This window comes from Enoplosus armatus, chromosome 1, assembly GCF_043641665.1.
Source record: "Enoplosus armatus isolate fEnoArm2 chromosome 1, fEnoArm2.hap1, whole genome shotgun sequence".
Lineage (NCBI taxonomy): Eukaryota > Metazoa > Chordata > Actinopteri > Centrarchiformes > Enoplosidae > Enoplosus > Enoplosus armatus.
Window position 1 is genome coordinate 5,655,628 of NC_092180.1, and position 24,993 is coordinate 5,680,620.

The window sequence follows — 24,993 nt, forward strand, 5'->3', positions numbered from 1 at the left end:
TCGCACTGGCATATTAACAAGCCTTCAGTATACTTAACTGCTAATGCATAGAGGCTGCTTTAATTTCCTTTTTATTCAGTGACATTCTGAGCAAACGCTGGACCAGGACGGTCTTTCTTTCTGATTTATATGTTTCTTTTTTTTTTTTCCCTATTGTCAGGGGCAATGACAGTGACTGAACGTGACCTTTGGTGTTATCATGCCATGCTTGGGGATGTGAGTCAACTGGTGTGGTTCACAGTTCCCCAGGGTGCCTCGCTAGGAAGTGAAAGAAAATGTGACTTTGAATTTTGTCAACAAAAAAAAGGGAAATATTTTTTTTTGTTTCTGCACAGACATTTGCTTTTGGTAGTAGCCTAATATATGATATAAATCAAGATTAGTAATATCAGTTAAAGGGTTAGCCTGGTGATAGTCTATTTTTGTTATTGTTAACAAATCCGATGAAAAGACCAAAACCAACAATGAACTGATACAACAAACAAGTGCTGTTTGTCCAAAGCCTGATACAGCCTATTCATCTGTGCCAGAGATTCATTGTTGTCCAAAGACTTAAAAAAATACATCAATGGCGCACACAGTTACATGTTCCTTCATTACGATGAATGCGAGCACTGTATTTTATTTTATTTTTCAATCCCTCGTAAACCATCCTGCTGTTTTAAAAAAAGGTAATAGACCACCAAATGTGTATAAATCCGCAGTTGAAATCAGTCCTTAAAAAACGATTTACTGCCGCTTGATTAATATCTGCTAAAAACCACAGTGCCCGTCTGTTTTGCGCCTTCAGTACTAACAAATAGTCTTGGGGTAAGTGCCACAGACATGCTGGGGAAGTATTTGTGGGGATGATTTGTTGGTTTTGGTATTTTAATTGGATATTTTCACAATAACAAAGAAAGATATTGCCTGCTTTGTCCTTTAATAGTGGAGGAAAGTAAATCAGATAGTGAAATGTCTTTTTTGTTAATTGCCATAATTGCCTTCATTCAATGCACTTAATTTCACGTATGCTGCTCAAATGGGGCACACTCAACATCCATAACCTCCATTAAATATGTTCACTGAATGGGAAGAAAAACACACAGTATTCAGCATTCACTATGATCATCTGTGTTTTGTCCTTTTCTGTCTTCAGATCAAATTTCTTAAAGTGGAGATGGAGAAAAAAACCAAAATCATCAAGGACTTACAGCAAGAGGTGAGTCATCAAGTTTCACTTAGGGCTGGTTTGGATCTCACTACACAAAAACACAATCCTGCATTCAGCATCATTAATTCTCAGTTTATGCCTTGATGAGGTATATATGTAACCATAAAAGAAGAATTTACTCTAATTTACTGATCAGGAGCCCACTTCCCCTGGCTTGTCTGCTTCCATTTCATTTAATGATTTTCTGTGTTTGCCAAATGCCTTCTGACAATCCCCAGAGGCTGGGGGGGGGAGAGCTTGTTGCTTTCAATCAAAGGTGGACATAGCTGGCATGAATATATCTACTTTACCCTGTAAACAGTGGAGTGAGTCTTTGATCATGATTGTGATCATGACTGTCTTGGCTTGTGTCGGTTGAGAAATTGGTCTCTCTTCTTCTGCCTCTTCCGCGATGGATTTCTCTCTGCATGATTGCTGAACGTCAGTGCAAAATAGTTCGTCTAAAAAGACGTTTTTTTTCTCTTTGACTCCAAAGGGCTGACACCAAAATCTGACATTTACTGCTGATGACTTAGACAGCTGGGGGGGAAAAAAAAAAAAGTTCTACTGGCAAATACTATTGTAGCTTTACTGAAAATATGTGACACCACATTACCGTTTGGCTTGTTATATCTGTAGGAATAAAAATAAATAAATAAAATACACCAACAAAAAACATCAAAACACCAAGGGCCCATTAAATGCAACATAGCTACATCTGCAACAGCTGCCTTTAAAGAAGTTTGGTTGCTTAAAGTTGGATGTTTCCATTGTTATCTTTGGTTTGGCCTGTCAGCTATGTAACATGAAAAATGTCAAAATGAAACTTCTGCAGACCAATACTGTAACTTTTACTGAATTTTATAGCTTTGGAAGACTTTACCCTTTAACCATTTAAACATGGAACGACAGATTTTTTTTTTTTTTTTTTACCATTTTCTGATATTAACTGAGTCCGTTCTCACAAATGCAAATGTTAGTTAATTTTGTAATAAGCAACTTTTTTTCATAACATAAATTGTTTCATGAACAAGAACACATGATAGCCTGTGTATTATACAAACATAAAGAGCAATTATTAAGATCTTCTGTTTATAATTGAAACATAAAATAGGTTACAAAGGCTCATAATTCCCTACAATGGCACACTATGGCCACAGTACTGTCGATGTTTAACTGCAGGCAAGCTACGTAATGACATTACCAGACCATGACAAATGATGGAGAGAAAACTGCCATGCCATATTGCTCACTGCTGCAGTGAGAAAACTGATTTTCGCCAGATGTTCAAATTAATTTGAGACCAATTTTGACTAAACTCTGCTTTGGTAACATGATCAAGTGCTTCAAATGAAGAACCAAACAATGACATAATGACATCAATTAACTGCGATCAAACTGTTTAAAGAGGTATCTGCCAGAATTCAGGTTTCTGTGGATTCATCAGACATGTATGTAAACATCACAGTCGTGCCATGCTTGGGGATGCTGTGTTGTGTATCCCATATTGTTTCTATCAAATTGAGGTCAAAATAAAGTCGCACGTGCCTGTCAGTGGTTTCACACTATTACACTGATCTATCGGTGGCAGTGATGCACCAAGATGCACAGCAATGTGCCGTCACAGGCAACTAGTAAACATGGATCTTGACAATGCAGCAAAAGCTGGCTTGGCTTAGTGAAGAAAATGCGTTCAACACGTTTATTAGACCTCAAAGATACACACCGTGTGTTTTACTGAGTAAAACCAAATGTTAACAGAACTTTTGTTTGTTAACAAGACCCTACAGGGCACCTTTAAACTTTACAAGCTGTCCAATTTTATGTTCATGTTTTAGGTTAGGAGGTCTGAAATAGTTACCACCACACCTTCTTGCAGCCAGAACGACGACCTTGGCTCTCCTGCAAAAGTCATTTTCATCAGCTGATTAAATTATTCCACTTGGTAATCACACATCATTTTATAAATAAAGTTCTGTGATGTTTTTGACTGGGAACGTACTCCTTGCTTTGCTGAACTTGCTTCCTAACCTCCTGTTTAGTTAACCGAATAATTCAGTTCCTTAATTGAGCTGATTCTTCCCAAACTACAAGAAATGGAGTAGATTTAAAACCAAAGGAGCATGCATCAAAGACAGTGATATAGTAACCAAAAATCTAAAACAAATATACCTTACTGAATAAATAGATATAAAAAAGTTTCTGTAGCCTCTAAACATTCTTCATTAATGCATTTAAAAAGTAATATCTCAGGTAGTAGTTAAATTTAAATGACTGTCTGTATGCTTAACTCTGTGGGAGGGAATCAGAGGTAAATGTAGAGACACTTCCATAATCAATCAAGTGATTTTCACAGTAGGAGGTTTAACTGACTAAATGACCCATAAAGGAGGCCATGATTTGACTTTGTAATGAACAATTAAGGATTCCTTTACTCTTAAACAACATCTTGATTTGGAAGTAGTGCCAAGACACTGACAAGGAGGCATGACAATGATCTTCTCTCTGTTTGTCACACGCAGTTCAGTTTTCTGTTAAACCTCCGTCAATCATCCGGTGTTCACAATGAAGTTGCCAAAACAAAGAGCTGGCAAATAGGGTTGCCAACAATTTGACCTGAATTACAGTTAACTGTACAAAGAGAAAAAATAACAGTAGGTTTTTGCGCACCAGCTGAGGAAGCTGAGAATTACTCTGCAGCAGTGGCTGAAATTGGGTTTTTGACTCATTGGCCAAAGGGACTGGTTGATGAAAAAAAAATCCACCAGCCCTGCAGATTAGCTAGCAGCAGACCGGCAGCAAGTGATAGTTTAGCGGAGTAGCTCCAGACTGTTAGTTTTGTGGCACAGTTTAGACACTAGTTTAGTGTGTGTGTCAAATTCTGACACAGCAGAGAACAGAAGCAGCGCGCCTGTGAATGACACCAAAACGCAATTTTGGCCAGTGTGGCAGATAGCCTTCAGAGATTTACTCTACCCCTGCTCTGCAGGCAGGAGGACGAGGCAAAGAGCAGGAGTACAAACGGAGAGCACCTTTCATTGGCCCATAGCTCTCCGGTCATACGAACGCTTCATTGTTGACATTTTGAGGTTTGCCTTTTTCTCTTCCAGATCTACATATCTTGGAAAAGGGCCTCTCTAGGTTCGAGGGCCTTTATAATCACAATGAAGGGGTCATTTGTGGTCAATAGAAGTCTGGGAACTTGTCTGACATCTGTGACACTCTGACATTTAAGTCGTGGCTACATGCAGGGAATCATGAGAAACATTTCCCTGCATCTATTACACTTTTGTGAGTTACAGAAAATTTGATGTGTGCAGAAACTCAAAGGTCAAAAGTGTTTAAGCATTACAGTATCATTTCACTACCACAGAGTCCACTCTCCTCAGGCTTACAGTACACTCTGTCTCTGACAAAATTCTCACATAATGACATACGTCATATATGATTGAACACCATCAACTACCATACTTTAACCTCAGACATGTTCTTCTGGTTGAAGAAGTTCTCTGTTTCCATAAATGAAGGTTGACTAAATATTAGAAACATGTCTCAGTATAACATAAATGACAAAAACTACAACTTTATAACTTTCATGAGGGTTTATTGCAGGGCTGTCATATTAGACTGCATTCATTTTGTGTATCTAATAAACCGGAACATTTAGCTTAAACTTGTGTATATATGCTTTGTTGTTCCAATATAATACCATTATTCAGGATTGACACTCTGTGGCCCGGTAGAGCCGAAATGAACATCTGTAAAGCTAACCGTATCCTTTGTTTACACCAGCATTAGCTTTTAAAATGTGTTTTTATGTTGCACATCACTGTGAATTGTGCTGTGGTGTCAGCGGGGAAGCTTTACGGCCGCAATTCACAGTGAAATCATTATCAATGATTTGCTTTCAGGGCTTATTATGAGTATTTTGAGGGAGAATGATTTACAGACCGACTTGGATCCTGCTGGGATTCATCAGGTTCTCACAGAGCATTGTAATAGACAGCTTTGCTACACACTCAGCTCCTTGCTGCTGATGTTGATGTTTTTTTAGTCTAAAATGGCTTCCCGTCATTGTCTTCTTCCTTTCATGTCTTCCTGATGTAATTTCACCGTCTAAACGGCAGCATCAGTGCATTTACTGGATCTCTCTGTGATACTCTTACTGGAAAAAAAAGTGACAAGAAACTGAAGTAGGCAGAAAATGGAAACCGCATCATTATGTGTGTTGAATAGGACAAAGCAGATGAAACCACTGAAGTTAATAGAGGCTTTTACTTAGTCTAGCAAATTATGCAGTTCTTTTTCTAATTTATTTTATTAGAATTACCACTGATGGATGCAATAAAGTTACTTGTTCATGATCTCAGAAAGTGATAAAAGGCGCTCAATGAAAAGATGTGATGACTAATTTTAGATTTCAGTGAAGTCAGGTCAGTTTTACTGTTATTTAAAGTGCTTCAAACAAAGCACAGCTAAAATGAGAAAAGAAATTGCATATTCCAAAGGTAGTGTGTAGCGTAAGTGTGCATAAGACATTAAATCCAATGTTGCCTTCAGTCTGTGACTGTTCTTAATATCTGGGCAGTAAATACCTGCATGTGATGTCTTATGAAGAAACTAACTTAGAAAATGATGACCCATTTTTTTGTTATTTCTTCACACAACACAACAAGCTACGTGGCATTATTGGCTTGAAGAATAAGCGGCTTCCTCGCTCCTCCACCAGTATATTGCTCAACAACTGAATAGCCACTGCATTAGCACAAAGAGGCTCTTAGCGCCATCAAGACTCCATCAGAACTAATTTCACACATATGATCACTGACATGCATTAACTGCAGAAGTGTACTGACAAAAAAATGGAGGTTTAAATTAAATGGGGTGAGACGGGCGATAGCACGCAATGTCACTTTTTGCTCTGAACAGACAGGTGATGTACAGCCTGATCGATTGCTCTCATGTATCGGAGACAGCAGGCTCGACTTGTTACGCAAGAGCGATGGTGGACTTGACATCCAGCGGGAGTGACAGTGTTTATTGTAAACGAAAAAGGTCTAGTTAGATGGCAATGATAGATTAAAGTGCAGTACAACGTTATGGTGGTACACGAGCACCTATATTTTTTCCATACCTACATGTTGGTATACACATGATGACTTGCAAAGCACCAAATAACAATAAAAATCACCATTTTTTTCAGACTTTACTCACAGAGATCCAGACGCTGGGATGGTATGGGCATTTCATTTAGATGCAAATAAAATCAGGACAACAAATCCATGTGTCTTAGGTTGCTATGGCAATATGCAAACATAGCACACAGTGTAAAAGTTGCAGTGAAGAATCTCACAGCACCACTGTTTTTGTTTGAGCCAGATGAGCCCTGACTGTCAATCACACATCAAAGACAACACCCAGATGAGAGCAGTGTCCCTGAAACTGTTTGAAAATCTAGCATGCATTCGGATCATAGAATAGAATTTAGTAGAATAGAAACATCAAGAGCTGATTACAGGACACAACAAAACCAACAACTTTTTAGATACAAATTCTTGTGAGTTTCTTGTACCTTTTTTAGATAAGTAAGAGAGTAATGAATGAGGCTATGATCAGGTAAATAAAGCTTTGATTTGGGTTCAAACTTTACAGTATTAAGTATTCAGATGTGTTGTTTGAAAATGCCCCTGGCTAGTTGGAACTGAAGGCGGATGTGTATGCCCAATTGTCCGTGCACCCTGCTAGTTCGGTGTCTAGTGTTTCTAGTGGTTTCTCTTTCACATAATCCTTTTGTATTTCTCTCTCTTTTCATGCAGTCACAGTGGGCATGTACTTTCATTTTATGACATCATGCTCATTTCACACAATTTCCAGCACCAAAACAGCTCTGATCTCAGCACTCTCCACACGCAGAATTGATTCTCCCTCCGCTGAGATCGGGAGGAAACTCGGAAAACTTGTCAGTGAATCCTTGTCTTAGCCGTAGAAAACACACACATACACACACACACCTCATTTCATTGGACAGCTTAGCGTTCAATCGAATGTGGCTCGGGGTGAGCCGGTGGGTTAACAGATTGAGCACCCGTCTCTTCTTCTCAATCAGTGTCAAAAATGTATTCAGGAGGAAATAAATGCACATTATTGTTTGCTAATTGATGTCAACCAACCAGCAGCTTTTTCCTTTAAAAGCAGCTCTTTCCTTGCTGCTCTTTCACTGTTGAGCAGGGTGTTGGAATCATGGAGCCATTATTTATCGTGTGCTACATTAAATAAATTGGTCTTGAGTTTAAGCTAAAATACTGCGTCAGTCTCTGCTTCCCTGACATCGACAGGAAGCTCGTTCCAAATGGCGAAGCACTGCAATTGTCTCCTGCAGCACTAAGAGCAGAGCCGAAATCAATTCCTGAAGAAACAAAAGCATAGGTATATTTCTCCTGGTTTATTAAATGAGGAGAAATTCTTAGCTGTTGATATTTTATTTTTTCTAAATGTTTTGTTAAATGTGCGTCAGAATCCAAAGTCTGATGAGTGATTTATTATCTCCTGAGTGCAGTTTTGTTGTAATCTGGGTTTGTCCCTGCACAAAGAGAAAGTAATGTATTTGTCACTCACTGTCTAATTTCTTGAGCTATGCTTTTATTATGTGGAATTAATTAAAAGCTCCTGGCTATAAAACACATTTTTATTTTAGTAAAATTCTGTTTTGGAAATTGTTCTTCTAACAGCCAAGAAAGAAGAGACAGAGTATCAAGTAGAGGCCAAGTTTCAGGAGTAGTTTTGCAGTGGCAGGGTTTAAAGTGAAAGTCTATGGGATTTAGATGCCATGAGCGGTATGGATAATACCTGCAGTGGATTTGAAACCGTGTTTTTGTGATCTGGGTTAGGCAGCAAACTGTGTCATCTATAGCGGAGGCTGCTGTGCTGTTTGTTGATTCATTAACAGCAGGGCTGCTTATGCAAGAGATGACATCAGGGTGAGTAACTTTGTGAACGCTTTTTTAATGTTGTTTTGTTTTTTTAATTAGAACTGATAACCCAGAGCTAGGTGACTGGCAAATATGGTAAGGTCTTATGAAATCCCTGAGCGAGAACTAAACATAAGGTCTTCTATGGACAGTGAGTTTGTACATAAACACAGTGAGCAAATCCAGCAGTCTGTGGAAGGAAAAAAGGCTATTTAGAGATTATTCAAATCATGAAGTACAGTAATTCCTCCATAGCTTGTCTGTAATGAAATCTGGAGTGGCAGGTAAACCTGGAAGCAGAACGTGTGGGTTCAGTGTCTCATACTAACAGGAGGGCGTGTTCCCTCTGGGAGCCAGAGGGCGGCTTGTAATAAATCTGCATTTCCTCCCAACACTGCCAAAGTGCCTTAATATGCAAAAAGACAAATTGCAGTTACCGTCTGTGATACAGCCAATACAGCAATCTTCTTTTATTTACAGGTAATATTTCTCATTTTCAGAATTCCCATATATTATTCTTATAGCCAGGAATTGTCCGATTAGTTTGAAACTGTTAACCATTTTCTAACAATATTAGAAATTACAGAAACAAGTCTCTAATCTATTGGCGCACTGCACAGCCGAGGGATGCTCCATTTATAATGAATTGTTGCATCCAAAGCGTCTCCACATTTAGCAGCATGCTTTTCCAAAATGTACCCTGATGTACATAAAAACACTTGGGATGCCGTCACAGTCAGGTTTTCTATCTTTTGCAATTCATTTTCTGTGCAGCTTCATATTTGACAGTCAGAGGGAAACAAACTCCTTTTTCTGTTGCTGTGTATGGCGGCTAGCACTGAACATGAACGATCACAGCCTGCCCTACAGATACAGATTTCTTAGATGAAAGATAGTGTAACTCTGTACAGCTTTACAATATATATTAAGACTGCAGTAACTAAAAATAAATGCAGTTGCACTTCACAGCAAGTTTGAATCTTTCCTGATTTGATGATTAGCTGGACAATAGACACCTAGTCAGGATTAAAACTGGGACAAATTTGGTTAAAAGCTAATTCTTTTAGACATCCAGGTTACTTATTTAACTGTTGTTTCAACAGGGTTGGGCAAAATCACGGTATATACCGTGCAACGGTAGAAATGTGCCCACTAGTAGAGATTTTGCCGTTTCTACTCTGCTACTGTATATATTCGGGGCTGGATTCTCACGTGAGTTCTCGCATGGTCTCACGATTCTCACGTGATTTTATGAATCCAGCTGCCTTCCAAGGAGTGACCGTTGGTGGCAGTAATACACCTCTAAGCTGGTTTACCAACCGCAGCAGAAGAAGAGTGACAAGAAAACATGGAGGAGGAGAGTGAGATTGTAAACGCAGAGCAGAAATGATGGTATGGTTGTTTTAAACCATTTCTTAATTGAATTTAAAGAACAATTATTGTAGCGTGATATAAAATTACACATACCGTGATAGAGATGGGGTGCGGCGATATGGCCAAAGTCTTCTCTGTAAAGCAGGCTCTAACTACATGTTGAAATAAAGTCATTCAAATGCTGTTGTAATTACTGTTAAATGCAACCATCATCAGACATCTACAGACCCATGCTTTTCAAAATAATTTAGTCTAGCTTTATCCTCAAAGTCTAGACATCTTTTGACCTGCAAGTCACCAATTCAGTGCTTGCTGAGACGTGTAGTCAGATGTTACACAGTAGATGTTACACAGTAGGAACTCTGACTGACAATATGCTGCCTTACAGCCTAGCCTCACAGAAAGTGAGGGCTTTGATGATCCAGTTATATATACTGTTGCATTTAATAAGGCATCAGAAAACTCATATCAACCCTCAACTCCATAGTGAGAGCAAAGTAACAATCAGCCACAAAGTTACCCCCGCCATCAAGGAGATACTCCTCTCTCTGAGCTTTGCGTCAACTTGAAGAGAAAGATCATACTTCCTCATTTGCAGCGTGTGGGATTTCTGTCTGCGTAACTCGGCCACCTGCTGGCAACTCCTACATTTATGCATAAGTCTTAGAATTTCTTCTAGACGTGGGATTACATTTGTGTCACTCTCCACATTGTTTTGCACTTAAAACTAAATTTTCACTTTGTGTGGCTTCATGGATACTGGTGCTGAACTCAAATCACAGAAACTTGTTTGAGAAAGGTAAAGACGGGCCGCATGTGTTCAGAGGGCTGGTGTCATGCTGTCACTTAGCAACATTGCTTTATTCCTCACAGCCTGCCATGGGTATTGATTTCTGGCCCTCAGCTTCCAGACAAGTGACCAGTTTTCTGTGGTATTCAGCTGTGACACTATGAAGTGGGTGGTCTATTTTTTACAGAAATACATCCAAGTGCTTCAACACTGTTGAAGGCTGTGACTGCAGATATTTCTTTGAGATGTTCACAAAAATACTTTTTTCTTCTTTTTTATTTTTTACTTTATTGTTGCTAGAGGTTGTGTTAACAAACACTGTGGCTATACAGTGTTTGTTACATTTAATTTCAAAATGTCTTGACACCACGAGACAGTATCAAGACATCAGAAAATAGTTTCACAGAAGAAAAACAGAGCCTTACTTTGGGGGGGTGGGACAGTTTCTTGGAAAGCATTGCAAGTATTCCTACAGCATTATTCTGATGAAACGTTTTAACCCAAGAGGGTCCTGTAGTTGGAATAACAATATGCTTCTATAATCTTTAATCCTATCACAATGTGCCTTGTCAATTATTTCTAAAAAAAAGAAATTGATCTGATGACCCCAATCCCATATAAATGTAGATATCATTAACAGGGAGGCCATGGGACCTTGAAAAGTCTTAAAATGTCTTAAACTCTGCTTTGGAAGGTATTAAATATTCATTTATTAAATGCTGGAAGCATCGTCTAAAATCCACTCAAATGGCATGACACTGAATCTTTGGCGAAATCAACAAGAGTTGAGCAAATTCTTACTTTTGACAAACTCTTCTCCTCCCACATCACTGCGGAGGCTGTAGAGGAGACTGACAGCTGGACCACCAGGAGATGAAAGATTCAAAAGCTGCAAGAAAGCAGAATTGCACAACATAAGCAGGTGTTCAAGCATGCAGATCGTGTGGCTTTGCCTACCTATTCTAACCTACATGCTTGTGGAAGGAATGTTCTTTTACCAAAGTGAGAAACTGTGTAGATGTAACACAGAACCATGCAAAATAAATTGAAAATCCAATTACAGGGACTGGAGTAAAAGTTCAATGTGACTTTTCACAACTTTTGAATAGCTAGAACTGGTTAATAATGATAATATTTATCACAGTGTTTTGTTTGCACGTTCTAGTGTACTCAGGCTGAAGCCCCAATCGGACAAGATTAGCATTCCAGGGAGATATGGGTGATAAAACATTAGCCATGCTCCTCTCTACAAGATGTACCGAGATTTATCTAATCCTGTGCAAATCTACCATGTCGGTAATGTGTAAAGTAAAAATTTCACTGCAAATTACTTGAAAAACATCACTGAAGACAGAGGTCATCTAATAATATTACCTGTAAGAATTACCTTTCTTGGTTTATCCACACTTTTTTTCCTCTCCTCGTTTGGTGATTACTGATGCTTCATGAAAGCTGTTAATAGGTTTGGTAACATGTTGCAAATTCAGGATGCTTGTCTTCCTCCTCAGCATGGAGACCTCAAATCCAGAGAAAGTCAATTGTATTACTAGTAATAATTTGATAGAACAGATATTTGCTCATCCTGTGTAAATTCCCCACACTAATGATAGATTTAGGACTTAAATACTGTAAATACATGAGGTCCTCAGGTAGTAGTCTGGTGTGTGTAGAGCTTAAAGAGGCTATAATCAATATTCTTATACTAACCAACACCAAATGACAATGTGAAAGAGGTGTCTCGTAGGGATCAACCTACGGAGAATTATCACCTCAATCTGCGGTCCTCTCGGCATGACGTAGCTTTATAGCCAATTTCAGCTCATTGTTTAGCTGTCCGGCCCACAACTTTACTGTTTTGGTTCACTCTCAATGCTGTTTTCAACAAAAAAGCTCTAACAACCAACTGTACACTACCTCCTTAGCACCAAAGTTAGCTATTAGCTGGTGAACATAGTGGAACATTTATTCTTATTTTTTATTTTTATTTCTGCAACTATTCCAAGTGGTAATAGTAATGTAAGCCTTCAAATAACACAATATGTTAGTTTTATTTTCTTCTATAGTTTTTTTCATTTATTTTACTTACTTCAACAGTGTGCTTGCAACACAATAAAAGCACAAGTACAAACATGATATAAAAAATAAGTACCTATCAGTCCGAGCTGATGATTCTAATAATATTAGACAGCTCACTGAAGTGAATGGTGTTGACTTCTATTCTTTATTTTCGACTTGCAAATATTTCAGTGTAACTCAAACAAACACCTTAGTTCTCAATGAGATGCAGTATAATTTACATAATGAGTACAGCTGCAGACGTTGTTGTCACATCTCTTAGCAACAGCCAAGTGCCTCGCTTAGTACATTAAATTAGTTTAGTTTCCACGTGATGAACCAAGACATCCTTGTAAGCAAATACATTAGACTGTTATTCATTAGTTAGAAAGTATTGTTCCCTCTTACCTTAATACTCTGGAGTAAAGTAAAGTATCACTTCACAGATGTTGCTGCTCTTCGTCCAACAAATTATGATCAACTTTTCTCTTAATGGAACAAATTAAACAGAAAAGAACTGAATAGCTCCTCCTATCAGGGCAGAAGTTTATTTTAAAGCATAATCAATCCTCACATTCATAGCTTATTGATTTGGGACATTTTCAAACAGCCATACGCTGCTCAAGCCAATAACTCAGATGTCCCTAAATGTCCTAAATGGCTCCAAATGCTGATGTTGCCATTGGGCAGTTGAGGCAAAGTATACAGCACTGGCCCCCTCGAGATTACCCTCATTTTGGACAATTCAGTATACAAGGTTCATCATATGCCGGTGTTACGTGCCAATTTTAGAGGTGTGGTGAACTGAACGTTCAGCTTTGACCATGGAGACCACAATTTGCGTCGTGTCTTCGGCCAACAAATGAACGTTGGCTAGTTTTAACCATGTCATTAATCTTTCATTACTTAGCTTTCGTCCAAATAAGGAACATATTTTTAACCACACATACACATTGGGAGCAGTTTAGGGTTCAGAGTCTTGCTCAAGGATAATTCAATCAAACTACCAACCATATGATTACTGGGTAACCCGCTTCTAGCACTTGAGCTACAGTTGCCTCCTTCGCTAACCTTAGCCAAGTAGTTTTAGGTGCCTTACCTTTGTTCAGTTTTTCCTTACGGCCACTGTGACACCTTAATGAGAGAAATTTAAAATAGGAACATAATGGCCAGTGGGAACAGACAAAACCATCAAAAGTTAAAACTATTAACACCGTGGAGTAAATATCACAGAAAATTAACTTTGATCCCAATCGAGGTTTGATTTATTAAAGTAATATCAATTTGTCAAGGCATTCTTCATATTTTACAGTTGTAGTGCTTCAATTAATCTATCTGATAATTCACTCTCAGCATTAGAGGCTTCACCGTCATCGTTTTCATCTGCTTTGTTAGATTGTTCTGCCGGACAAGGAATGTCAATGAATTAAATGACCAGAAAAGATTAGTGTTCAGGTGGGTGGGTTAGTACAGAGATGGGCTGCAGCTCTATTATTATGCTGATAGCAATTCAGGCTACTTCACATGAAATATTTCGACTCTTCTTTGAAACGCCAAGCCTTCCCAATCTCCCTGTGGGTATCAATAGAGTTCATCTTATCTCTTTCCTGGGGAGAGGCAATATATATTAAAAAACACTGAACTGATGCATGTGGTCAGGTCAAATGAGGATGTGGACAATATTTCCATCAAAGCAAAATCGAATGCATGATGATAATACAGTGGTGCATCTGGACTGAAAATAAGTACCTGAAAAAGACTGATAACTTCTTTCAGTTATTCTGGTCTGTGCAGCACAAGGTACATGCTGTAAAAGTCAATTATGTTCACCCTATGGCAGTGGTGGAGGATGTATTCAGATCCTTTATTTAAGTAAAAGTAGCAATACCCAATGACCAATTAATTTGATCCTTAAAAGTTAAAATTACATCTTCTGAGGAGCATTATCAAAATTAAGAACTTTTTATTTGATATATGGTTTAGCTGAGTGTCCCTTAATTTTTAGAATGTATTTTTATTTTAACATGTAAAAACACACAAATAGCAACAAAAAAAAAAAATGCAGCTAGAGCACTAATTGCCTGCATGTCGCACAAATGTGTGCAGCAGCATTTCTTTGGCTGTAGTAGGAGATGTTGACATATCTCCATCTGCAGGTCTAAATCGCTGCTGCTATTACTTTTCTTTCCAATGACTTGTGCAGGTGGACATGTACAGATATAGTCAAGTAATAACAAAACAGCTTCCCCTTGTGGAGAATCGTGAATGAGTGAGTAAAAAACACTCGTTGCATGAGGTCACTAGCATCCCAACAATTCGGAAATTAACTTTATTGAAGGTTGTGACTCCCGAAGGCCAAATAATGTCTTCTGCTAACAGGAAATTTGACAGATTTTTGGCTCCTTTCTTGCACTTCAGAATTTTCCCTTTCGGCACAGTATCTACAGTATCTAGCCAGAGATTATGGCATCATGGCAAAAGAAGTTACAACAATTTTTGATTTTCCAATATTTTGTTCACATAAATGCCCTCTCGTTGGGTTCATCCGATAAGAAAATAAGGGCTCCAATATCTTTCTCAAACATAAATTGAGAGGGCTGACAGGTATGGGGAAATACAACCTCTAGACCACCATGTTTCCAATAAACAGTGTGCATACTGTATGCATATGATAATGCATCTGAACAATGACACAGTGACAAGAAAGCAATCTTTTCACTTGTGCATAATCCCCCCTTTGACCTCAGGAGTTCTTAAGAAACTGCCAAGATGTGTTGAGCTCAAGCTGCCAAATGCCTTGTAAAATGTCTGGGGGTATGTCATATTTAATAGCTTATCCACAGTGAACATTTGCTTTGCTAATGCCAGTAATTTATATTAGATGAGTTCGACAGCTACATAGCTGCAGAACTTGTGCAAGCCCCGCCACAATCTTCTTGCAATGTGAATTTCTTATTTTTGCTTTAAGAAAGAAGACAAGCCCGTTGGACCGTACTGACAGAGACTGTAATTGATTATGTTATGTGAGGAATCTGCTCATTAATATATGACAGAGGCTGTCAAATAGACACTCCCTATAATGTGTTTTTATTTTATTATATAAATGCATGTTTTAACTTATAAGGAATACCAAGATCCAAGGGGAAACGTCATCTGAATAAGATATAAAATGGCTAAAGCTGTTATTTATAAATAGCAGTTTTCAGTGGTCAGAAAGAAAATGGAGAAATGGGAAAAAGACGGTCCGGCGAGCATTATTTAATGTTAAGTATTTATTGAGTTTGGGGATTTTTATAGCTGAGCTGACATTGAACGACAAACCAAGTTTCCGTTTCTTTTCTAAAGGCTGCTTGATCAGCAGCCCTTTTTTTGGAACATAGAAGATGTCAAAACTTAAATATTTTTTTAATCATTTCAGTTTTTTTCTGAAACAGTTTCATGGGTCTGTTTAGATTCAAATAGTTTCTATTGTGTGGTGCTACAGTTTGTTGTAGTCTTTACTATGGATGACCCCAAGACTTTTAGTCTAAATAAACTACATGCAGAACTCTGACATAGGCAAAATGTACAATGCTTTCTGGTGTTTAAAAGACTTTGGTGCTTAATTAACTCCATTACCATGAATATTTTCTAGTTCATAATTATGGAAATGATGCCGTGGGAGGCAATCACTGCTACCCAACAAGTGAATAAGAGAATTATTAGTTAGTAGACTTAGGTTCAAAGCCATTTCTCACACCAATTTCTACAAAGCCAAAAATGATGTGGCACTCTCAAGGTCTCACAAAATTCAGATTGCTGCCTGAGGGCTGAACAGGTAGTAAGAGTTTACAGGCATGGGGGAAGCTGGGTGAACTGTTAAAGCTGGTGTAGCAAGCTCCTTCATACGGGTCCCATCCAAAGTATCTGTACATATGTACTATCAAAATGTATTTACACCAAAGAGATTAGTAGAGTAGCGAGTTTCCAATGACGCCCCTCACCCACAGCTTTCGTTCAAACTAAACTGAACCTTTGGTGGCAACGTTTCACTGAGAAAACTTTATCTATTTTAGTAATATTTTCTGTGGCTTTCATTGACCTTCACTGGAAACGGTGGCTCCGTTTGGATGTGTGGGTGCAGTTCATTTTGGCCTTTAATTGACATGAATAATGAAGTCATATTTTCACAATTGAGACTAAGCTACCGAAGCAGTGATGCAAATGAAACATCTCGTCATTTTGTTTTCTCTGTCATTACAATGAAGCTTATTGACCTTTTAAGCTGAAATATGTTGTGACAACAGTCCCTCGCATGCACCACCCCTGAGTAGTGTCAGGCGATGTGCACGACATGGCTAGTGTGACTCTACTTGTTGAAAATAAAAACGTCAACTCTAAATGCCTCGTACTTTTGATGGTTTATTTAAACTTTGTAGTCGTAGGAGGGACAGGGCTGCACGTGAGGGGGTTTATCTCTCCAGTTTAATAGTGGAAATTGAATTAGCTTAACACATACATATGTAATATGGCAGAGTTCATTGCACACCACTACATTCACACTCCATGGTGTTAATGTGGGAAAAACTCGACCAGAATTAAATTAAAAAATATTTTACACGGACAGTTGGTTTCTGACACTTCACACTAAGGCTAAAAGGTTCCAACAGTGATGTGTGTCGAGATGTGTGAAAGTTGACCTAGATGGACAGTAAATATCAACACTCGCGGGCTGCCGAGATATCAGCACTTTATAATGTGTGAAAATAACTCTGGTGAGTTCAGTCAGACATTTGACTTTATATTTAATTTAATATATCTTTACTTAATTCTTCAACCATGCAATTATTTTACGAAAGAGAACATAATCTACATCTCTGTCAGTGGAAAATATGAGCAACATGTTAATGTAAAAATGTTCCTTTATTTTCAGGTCTGTAGAATGACAGCACTGCAGGAATAACACGTTACACGCGTGTGGCGTGCATAATGCACTGTGACATATAAGCTCCAGAGGATCTCATTTTCACTCTTACTATGTCCTGGGGCTAAACTACGTCACATTTTATGACAGATGCCAGTTCTACATGTCCTCCAAAGGTGGTCCTTCTGTAGGGGCGAGAGGAATTGCTCCTCGGCCAATTTTGCATCACTGAATCGCAAAATAACTGCCATCCCAGCTCATTAACTCCGCTCAGTGTGCGTGTACTGTATGTGTTGGAGTACACAGTACACTGTACAGGTGTGTGTGGGAGTGAGAATTGAAGACAGAGGCCAGAATGTACCGTATGTGAGAAACTACCACTTTTTGAACTGAATGTAGCTTTTTGCTGCCTGCCAAATTACAGAACTGTAAGCATGAACCTTCAGTTCTGGTTCCTGTTTTTCAGCTAATAATCATGTAATGCAGCAGAAGCAAATGTCCTTTCTATGGCCTCTATGGTGTTAGATTGGCCTAATCATCCCTGGCGCTTTGTTTTTTAGTCATAATTAAGTGGCACGTTACAGTTTTGATTTAGGTTTTGATAGCAGCCAGCCCGGACCAGCATGTCATGACATCCAGGTGCAGTCATATGATTATAAACAATTCCAAAGTACAAACTGATGATGATAATTGGCCAATTTGACTTTGATATATTTCCATTAAATGGAAAAAAAGAATCTACAGCCATGCTAGCAGCTCTCTAAGGCTATACTATACTAGCAGTGTTTTGAACTAAATGCTAAAGTCAGCATGCTAACATGCTCACAATGACAACACTAGAATGCTGATGCTTGTTATAATGTTTGGCTTGCTAGCATTTGCTAACTAGCGATTGGGATTGTCTGTACCAAATACCAAAGCAATGTACGGAAATAATTGATGAGACATTTCACTAAAAACACAAATGCCAACCTCATGGTGCCGCTAGAGGAAAAGCCAGGGATCACCAAAGTCAATAGGATCGATCCTCTGAGAACTCTAAATGTTTGTACAAAATTTCGTGGCAGTCCATCAAATTCTTGAGATATTTTAGTCTGAACCAACAGGCCGACAGGCCAACATTGCCATCCCAACTATATACAGATGCAGCTGTGTTGTTAATGATTGCCATCAAGCATTAAATTGACAATGCAGTCAGTTTGTGCCATGACACAGAGTGAGAATTGTGGAGGTGGCAACGTCATTTATAAGTAGATGTCAAGGGCCAGCTGGTGGATGCACATCCCCCCTCCCCTTCTGCATCCAAACTGTCCCTGTGGTTCACAGCCAACTTGTCACCTAATAACATTGAGCTGTCTCCAACATCAAGCAGTAAATCTATCATCAGAGCACAGTAATGTAATAGTCAAATGTGCTATCTCCACCTAAATTAATTTAATGTGCCATCTATAAGCCATAATTGCTTATGGCAATATTGTATTTTCAAAAATACCTGCTACTAGGGGTGCTAAATGGGGACGAAAACACACTTGCCTCACTTGCACTGGAGCCAAAAAATCCCTGACTGGGGCTGATGCTGACAGACAGACAGTATCTGAAATGTGATGCAATAAATTATATTATCTGTTAAACATAACGCAAAAAGGAGGAAGCTGTTGGCCCTTGTGAGTATTCCCCAATCTGTGTTGCTTTTTTTTGTAGTTTTGACTAATGAAAACAGAGGAACAGCTTATTGGAGATTTATTTTTAAAACATCTTCCACAATCCCAAAAGAAATTTAAATCATATTGTTCATCCTCTATTGTAGTCATTAATTCTACAAGTTTTAGCCATCTCAAGTTTTATTTGACAGTTCAAAGCAATATTTTTTGCTAATTTTGGGTATGATGAAAACATCTAACTAGAACAAAGTGTACATAACAGATCATAATTGATTTAACTTGGTTTGTTTGAGATTTGTCATTTTAATGAAGTGCACTGAATGTTCCAAAGCTGGCTGTTCTTTCCCACAATCGTCTCACGGTGTTGACTGTCATACTGTGGCGTAGCGATGAATTGTTTATAGCCCGAGCCACCCATCATCTCCCATGTGGATCTTCCCAGGGTTTCCTCCCACATTGCAAACATTGTGACGAGGTTTTCTAGTTCATTCGTTGTACAGTTTGGAGATTACTGCGTTCGTAAAGCCCAGCAACACTACAGGCTTAGCGATGCTAAGGACCACCCTCCTGGCATCCACCATCATGCTGTTTCAAAGTCTGCTAGATCACACGCTAAGCCCATACAATGTAAACCATTCACATGCAAAACAAGTGTGGAAAAGGAGTTTCTGTTGCATGCACTTGTTTATGTAGCATAACATACTGCATGTACTGTATAAGAAGAGCGAGGGCCAACTTCTGCTGCAGGCCGGTGGTTTAGTTTTCTTGAATTAAAGCTGGTGAATGAATATTCATTGCTCTCACTTGAGTTCTGCTGGATGGGTTTGAAGAATAGACCCTTGGCTAAAGGTAATTAGCTCATTGATAAATTCATTAAGAATTTTAAATGTGTTGTTGAGTCCAATGAAAAGGGTTAATAAATCCCCACCGGTTACTAAGATGAAGTTGCATCTAATTACACTTGTTTCTTTAGATAAAAGAGAAGTAGTACAAGCTTAGTTACGCAACAGTGGCGGTGAGTTCCTGTCAATATCCAATGTTATGGGATCGCATTTAGGTTTCCTCAGCCATCAGGATCATTTTAGGACCCATATTCCCTCAGCCCATTTAAAGGCTCTGTGATCCCTTTACTTAACACAACTAAAAATACAGATTTTGAATGGTGATCAATCAAGTGATTGCAAAGATGTAACCACTGAGAGGTGTTAACACATATAGGTCCTCCTTTATTTTTGCAGCTACAACTTAACTTTGACAAGGCATATTCTCAGTAGCAGTTTAAACATACTGTAAGCTTGAGACTTTCTGCAGTACAAACCAAAAAAAAGGCATGGATAGAGGTGTAAGCGTGATATGAATTTCACAGTTGTACGTTGTCTTTTCTTTTTTCCTGTTGTCTTCCAAGATGTCTTACAGAAACACAACCACACACTGTTGTATGCTGCAGTATGTTACGTTCAATGCATTATACAGCTTTTACCAAGTAGTTTTCTTTTTCCCCACTGTAATAACATTTCTGAGACAGTCAATCTAGTTTTACATCACAGTAGAGACTGCCTCGAATGACCTAGGCTTAACTGCAGAGCTGGAGACTGTACAATTTCAGTTATTTTAGACCTTAGTGAAGCTTTCGTCATGGTTGATTGCACTGTTTTATTGGATCATCTTGTGATCTGGATGGGTACTTTGGGTTAAGCATTAAGTTGGTTTAGGGCCAATCTTTCTAAAGGATCATTGTCAATTAAAAAGGGAAATTCCTTGCCTTCAAATGCTGTTATTACCTTCAGGTCCCATTCTCTTGTGTCTTTCAATGATCCCTCTTGATTGTGTCATTGGCTGACTTCCTTTTAAATATATGGCAGTGCATTTTACTCAGACTCAATTTAGAGAGAAAGATTGTGGTATCGTTTCCTTTTAGAAACAGGGACTGTACTGTACTTGTTTCATCATGGGTATTTGAGTTGCTTTACTGATCATGTTGAAAGTTCAGTGGGGGTCTGGCCCTGAGCTACATTACTGACCTTTTTCGATGCCTATGAGCCTGAGTGCACTTTCAGATCCTCAGACAGGACACTCCTGACTGCTCCTCAGTCTAGTCTGAAATCGAGAGGCAACCAAGCACTTTCGGTCAGAGCTCCTCAACAGCCAAATGCCCTGTCGGAGAAACTGGGGCCCACTGAGTCAATAGCACTTTTTAGAAGGCAGCCAACAATTTCAAGGGAGCATGCAGTGCAGAACACAGGCCAAACAGCAACCATCACTTCTTTTTTTCTATTCTCTTTCAGAACAAGAGCTTGAAAAATAAACTGCTCTCGGGACACAAACTTTGCGACGCCTATGCTGAAGAGGTAAGGATTTTCAATTAGTACATTCTGTTTTATCTCATACATAATTAATTCTCAGCCCCGACTACTTAATTGCTCATTGTTCATGGAATAGGTGCAATTCATGATGAGATATTATACATAAATTTTGCTCTCTTGTTGTTGTGCTAACCAATTACAAATTATAACATCTAACTGATTATCATTAATGGGCTGTGAAGTAATACTGCATTTAGAATAATATGAGGATTGACATTTTTTTCTTATTCCTTAAAATTAAAGCATGTTATTCACTATTATTTTCAATTGTAATTGTAATCAGAAAACTCTTGGTGGTACTTGAAATATTCACAAAACTCCTGTCTCTCTCACTCTCTCACACACAAACACACAGACTTTCTTGGTTTTGGCTGTCCATAAATCTCAGAACAACTTGTCTCTAACAGCCAGCTCTTTGATGGCTGTACAGTGCAATCTGGGGAACTCAGGTTGTAGTGAGAACAGCTTGAGTACATTTTGTCTGTCATTTTTGCTGTCACCTACTTTTCCTCTTTTTCTACTTCAGCTCTGCTGCCAGTTGTTACGGTCAGCAGCATCCACCAGGTTCACATCCTTAGTGAAGCCTTGAGCTGAGCTTTGAACTGCTGCTTTTGCCTTCCTGCTGACCAATGCTCATGCTGGAATTTAGCCATGCAGGATCTTACAAGGAAGCGGGTCCTGCAGGCATGCTGATGACATGCCCAAGTGAGTGCAGCTGGTACTGTGTAATCGGGGGCTCAATAGTTATGCAGTTGTGCAGTTGGTGATTCCAAGCATTCCCTATATCCAAACTAAAGTACGTGGAATAACTTTTTACAACATAGAGCAGTGTGGCGATGCAGACAGATTGATAGATGGCAACCTTGGTGTGGAGATGATTATTTTTCTTTAAAAGGACCCTGGGCTAGACCTCCCCTGAGGCAGCTGAGGCTTGTTTGATCAATGCTACAGAGGATATTACCAAGGTTTTTGAATGACAGAACAAGAAATTATGCAGCTTGGCATGTATCAGAGGGGAAACCATGATCCCTCAAAAAATATGTGTGCCCTTGAATTACTAACCCATGCTCTCAAATTATTTAATTTGCTTGTCCCTTCTCTCGATCAAGCACACAGCTTACCTCCATACCTGCCCATTATGGAGGTTAGCCTTTCTTTCACCAGCTTTCGGCTCCCAGTGTAGTTTCCCACTGACTGTTTCTTTCATCACTTTTTCTGAAAACCTGAAGCATGACACATGCCAATATTTAACAGTGCATTATAACTCTTAATTTTAAACTAAGTGCTGTTCAAAACAGTTTACTATTGCCAGACATTATTTATTCCAGTTTTTAATATCTAATTCCACTATAATCTGAAGTCAGTCAGTTATATGACTGGTCAACTTTCATTGTTTATTTTACACAGCCATTACATAGTTGCATGCATCCTCAAGTAGCTAAAGGGACAAGGACAAATGGAAAGAAAAGGATGGCCTTAAGGGAATCAGTTTAATAATTAGTTGGCACCTAAGCACTGAGACGCTAACTCGCCACTTAGCATGGCTGCTTCTCCTAACTGAGCTGGCTAGCCACAACCTTTGATTTCAGTTTGATTCATGGATTGATTCCATTGTTACAATAAATGACTATTATTTTGACTTCCTGAATAAAGTAATCAGAGGACATAAATTACTAATTTAAAATCACTTCTGTCGTGAGCCCATAATGCTATCGGTCTAACAGCAATGATGGACTAAAGCTTTGAGTTGACCACAGTCACATGTACACCACAGCTCAAAAGGTCCACAAAGACAATTCAATGTTTGGAAGCTCTTGATGTTGAAGAGCTTTTCATGGACCCCGAAGTATTCTCCAACATTAAGGCTATTCTTCAGTTCATATTGAGACACAGGAAATCGGTGCTGAAAATTACAGGCCTCTTTCCTTCTACAAATCCTCCAGCTGAACATCCCCAGACATTTCACCAGCTAAGCTCATCCAAGCCATCATCACATATTCAAACTCTGAGATGATGATGGCACATTTGACTATGCAGCCAGAGATGATGATGGCACATGCAGCCTGATTATAACACTTCAGGAGAAGAAGTACAAAGGCTATGAAGAGGTCCTGATTGAAGTTGTCGGTCAGTCTTCACTATGTCAGAATTTTCCTTGCAACCACAAAAGGAATTTATCTAAATGGTGATAAAAAATTACTGGTTTGCTGTGTGCTTGTAGATGATATCTTACTCTCAGGACTCTTTAATACTGAGATGTGTTCTTGTCCAGTGCTTCTTTGTCTGCCTGATTACTTCTGCAAAACTGTTATCAAGGGAAGTAGACTTCAAGGTCTTTAGGGACCAAATAGCTACAAGAATTTTCTTGAACACAGGTAGATCACTGAAGGTCACTGTCTTCAATTCCCTTGGGAGGCTATAAAAGTTGAAGTAAATCAGTGAGAGGAACATTCTTCCATGCCCCTACTTTCATCCTGGAAAGTTATTTATGTTTAAAGGGGAAGGGTTACAGACTGAACCTGTAATCACACTGTCATTACTGCAGAATGACAGAAAAAGATGGATGCTAAAGCTGCAAAACAATTGCAACCAGAACAGCATTATTCTATTATAGGTTTCTCTGTTGGTAAGGTAGTAAATTATGCTTACTCAAACATAACTTCTGTTTATGGGGTCTAACTTCTGTCATGACAGTGGACACCCAATCAAAATATCCAAAGTTGAATCTAGTTTACCCTTGAACCTTTACTTAATTGTCATCTAGAAATCATCTCTTCATGCTTCAAAGATATTTTCAATTAAGATTTCCTCAGAGCATTGAGTGAGTCAAAGTAAAAAAAAAACAGCTTGTGATAAAATCTTTGAATCTTAAATCGGTGCTTTGAAGCCATGGCCAAGAACTGAGATTAAGCCAGATCTTTTTTAGCTGGCCTTGGATAAACTTTCTAAGCACAAGCTCCTTTTGTTGCACATGATACATTTTAAGATTTTGCAGCTCTCCTTTATGTGTGATTTGCGTTCTCATCTTGTGAAAATTGGCTTTGGGAATTCCTGCATTGTATACTGGAATACATTTCATTTGGTGTGGTAATCGTTTTTTAGAAAGCTGCTTTAACTTGTGCTTGGCTTTTGCTTGCTATGTGAGGTGGAGGATCAAGCTTTGTGCTCTTAATCCGTGTTGTGTGGTGAAAACTACTCAGCTAAAAAAAAAAACATGAAATTACATGTTAACAACACTGTAAAGAAGGTTGTATGGTTGCTGTTATAGTAATATGCATGAACTGATCCTGTATTTTCACTGACTGTAAAAGTGATAACTAGAACAAACTAGCTATTATTGAGAGAAAACAGTACTAATTACATTAAAATGAATGTCAACAAAAAATACATTATATTCTCTTGGACTACACAGTGGAGCGTGATTAAGAGCGAGATACCTGTTGTCAGTGTATCTTCAAAATATACAAAAGTCTTTCTCTTGACCAAAGTTTGTAGATTATTATGATGAGAACATCAGATGTGTAGGGCAGGGGTGCAACATCAATTAATATGCCAATTATTCCGGACCCTGACACCCTCAAGTTGCTTGTTTTGTCTGACCAACAGCCCAAAGTGATTCAGTTTACAATCCCAAAAAATAGCAAATGTTCACATCTGAGAATCTAGAACCAGGGGATATTTGGCATG

The 24,993-nt window shown here is 38.7% G+C and overlaps 1 protein-coding gene across 1 annotated transcript in view; it reads left to right on the forward strand.

The window, feature by feature from the left end:
• The window catches only part of luzp2 (leucine zipper protein 2), a 63,814-nt gene that overhangs the window by 12,942 nt on the left and 25,879 nt on the right, over nt 1-24,993 (forward strand). The window contains exons 5-6 of the mRNA XM_070905810.1: nt 1,139-1,201; nt 21,229-21,291. Of these exons, the coding sequence (XP_070761911.1) occupies nt 1,139-1,201; nt 21,229-21,291 (126 nt within the window). The remainder of the gene's footprint in view (nt 1-1,138; nt 1,202-21,228; nt 21,292-24,993) is intronic.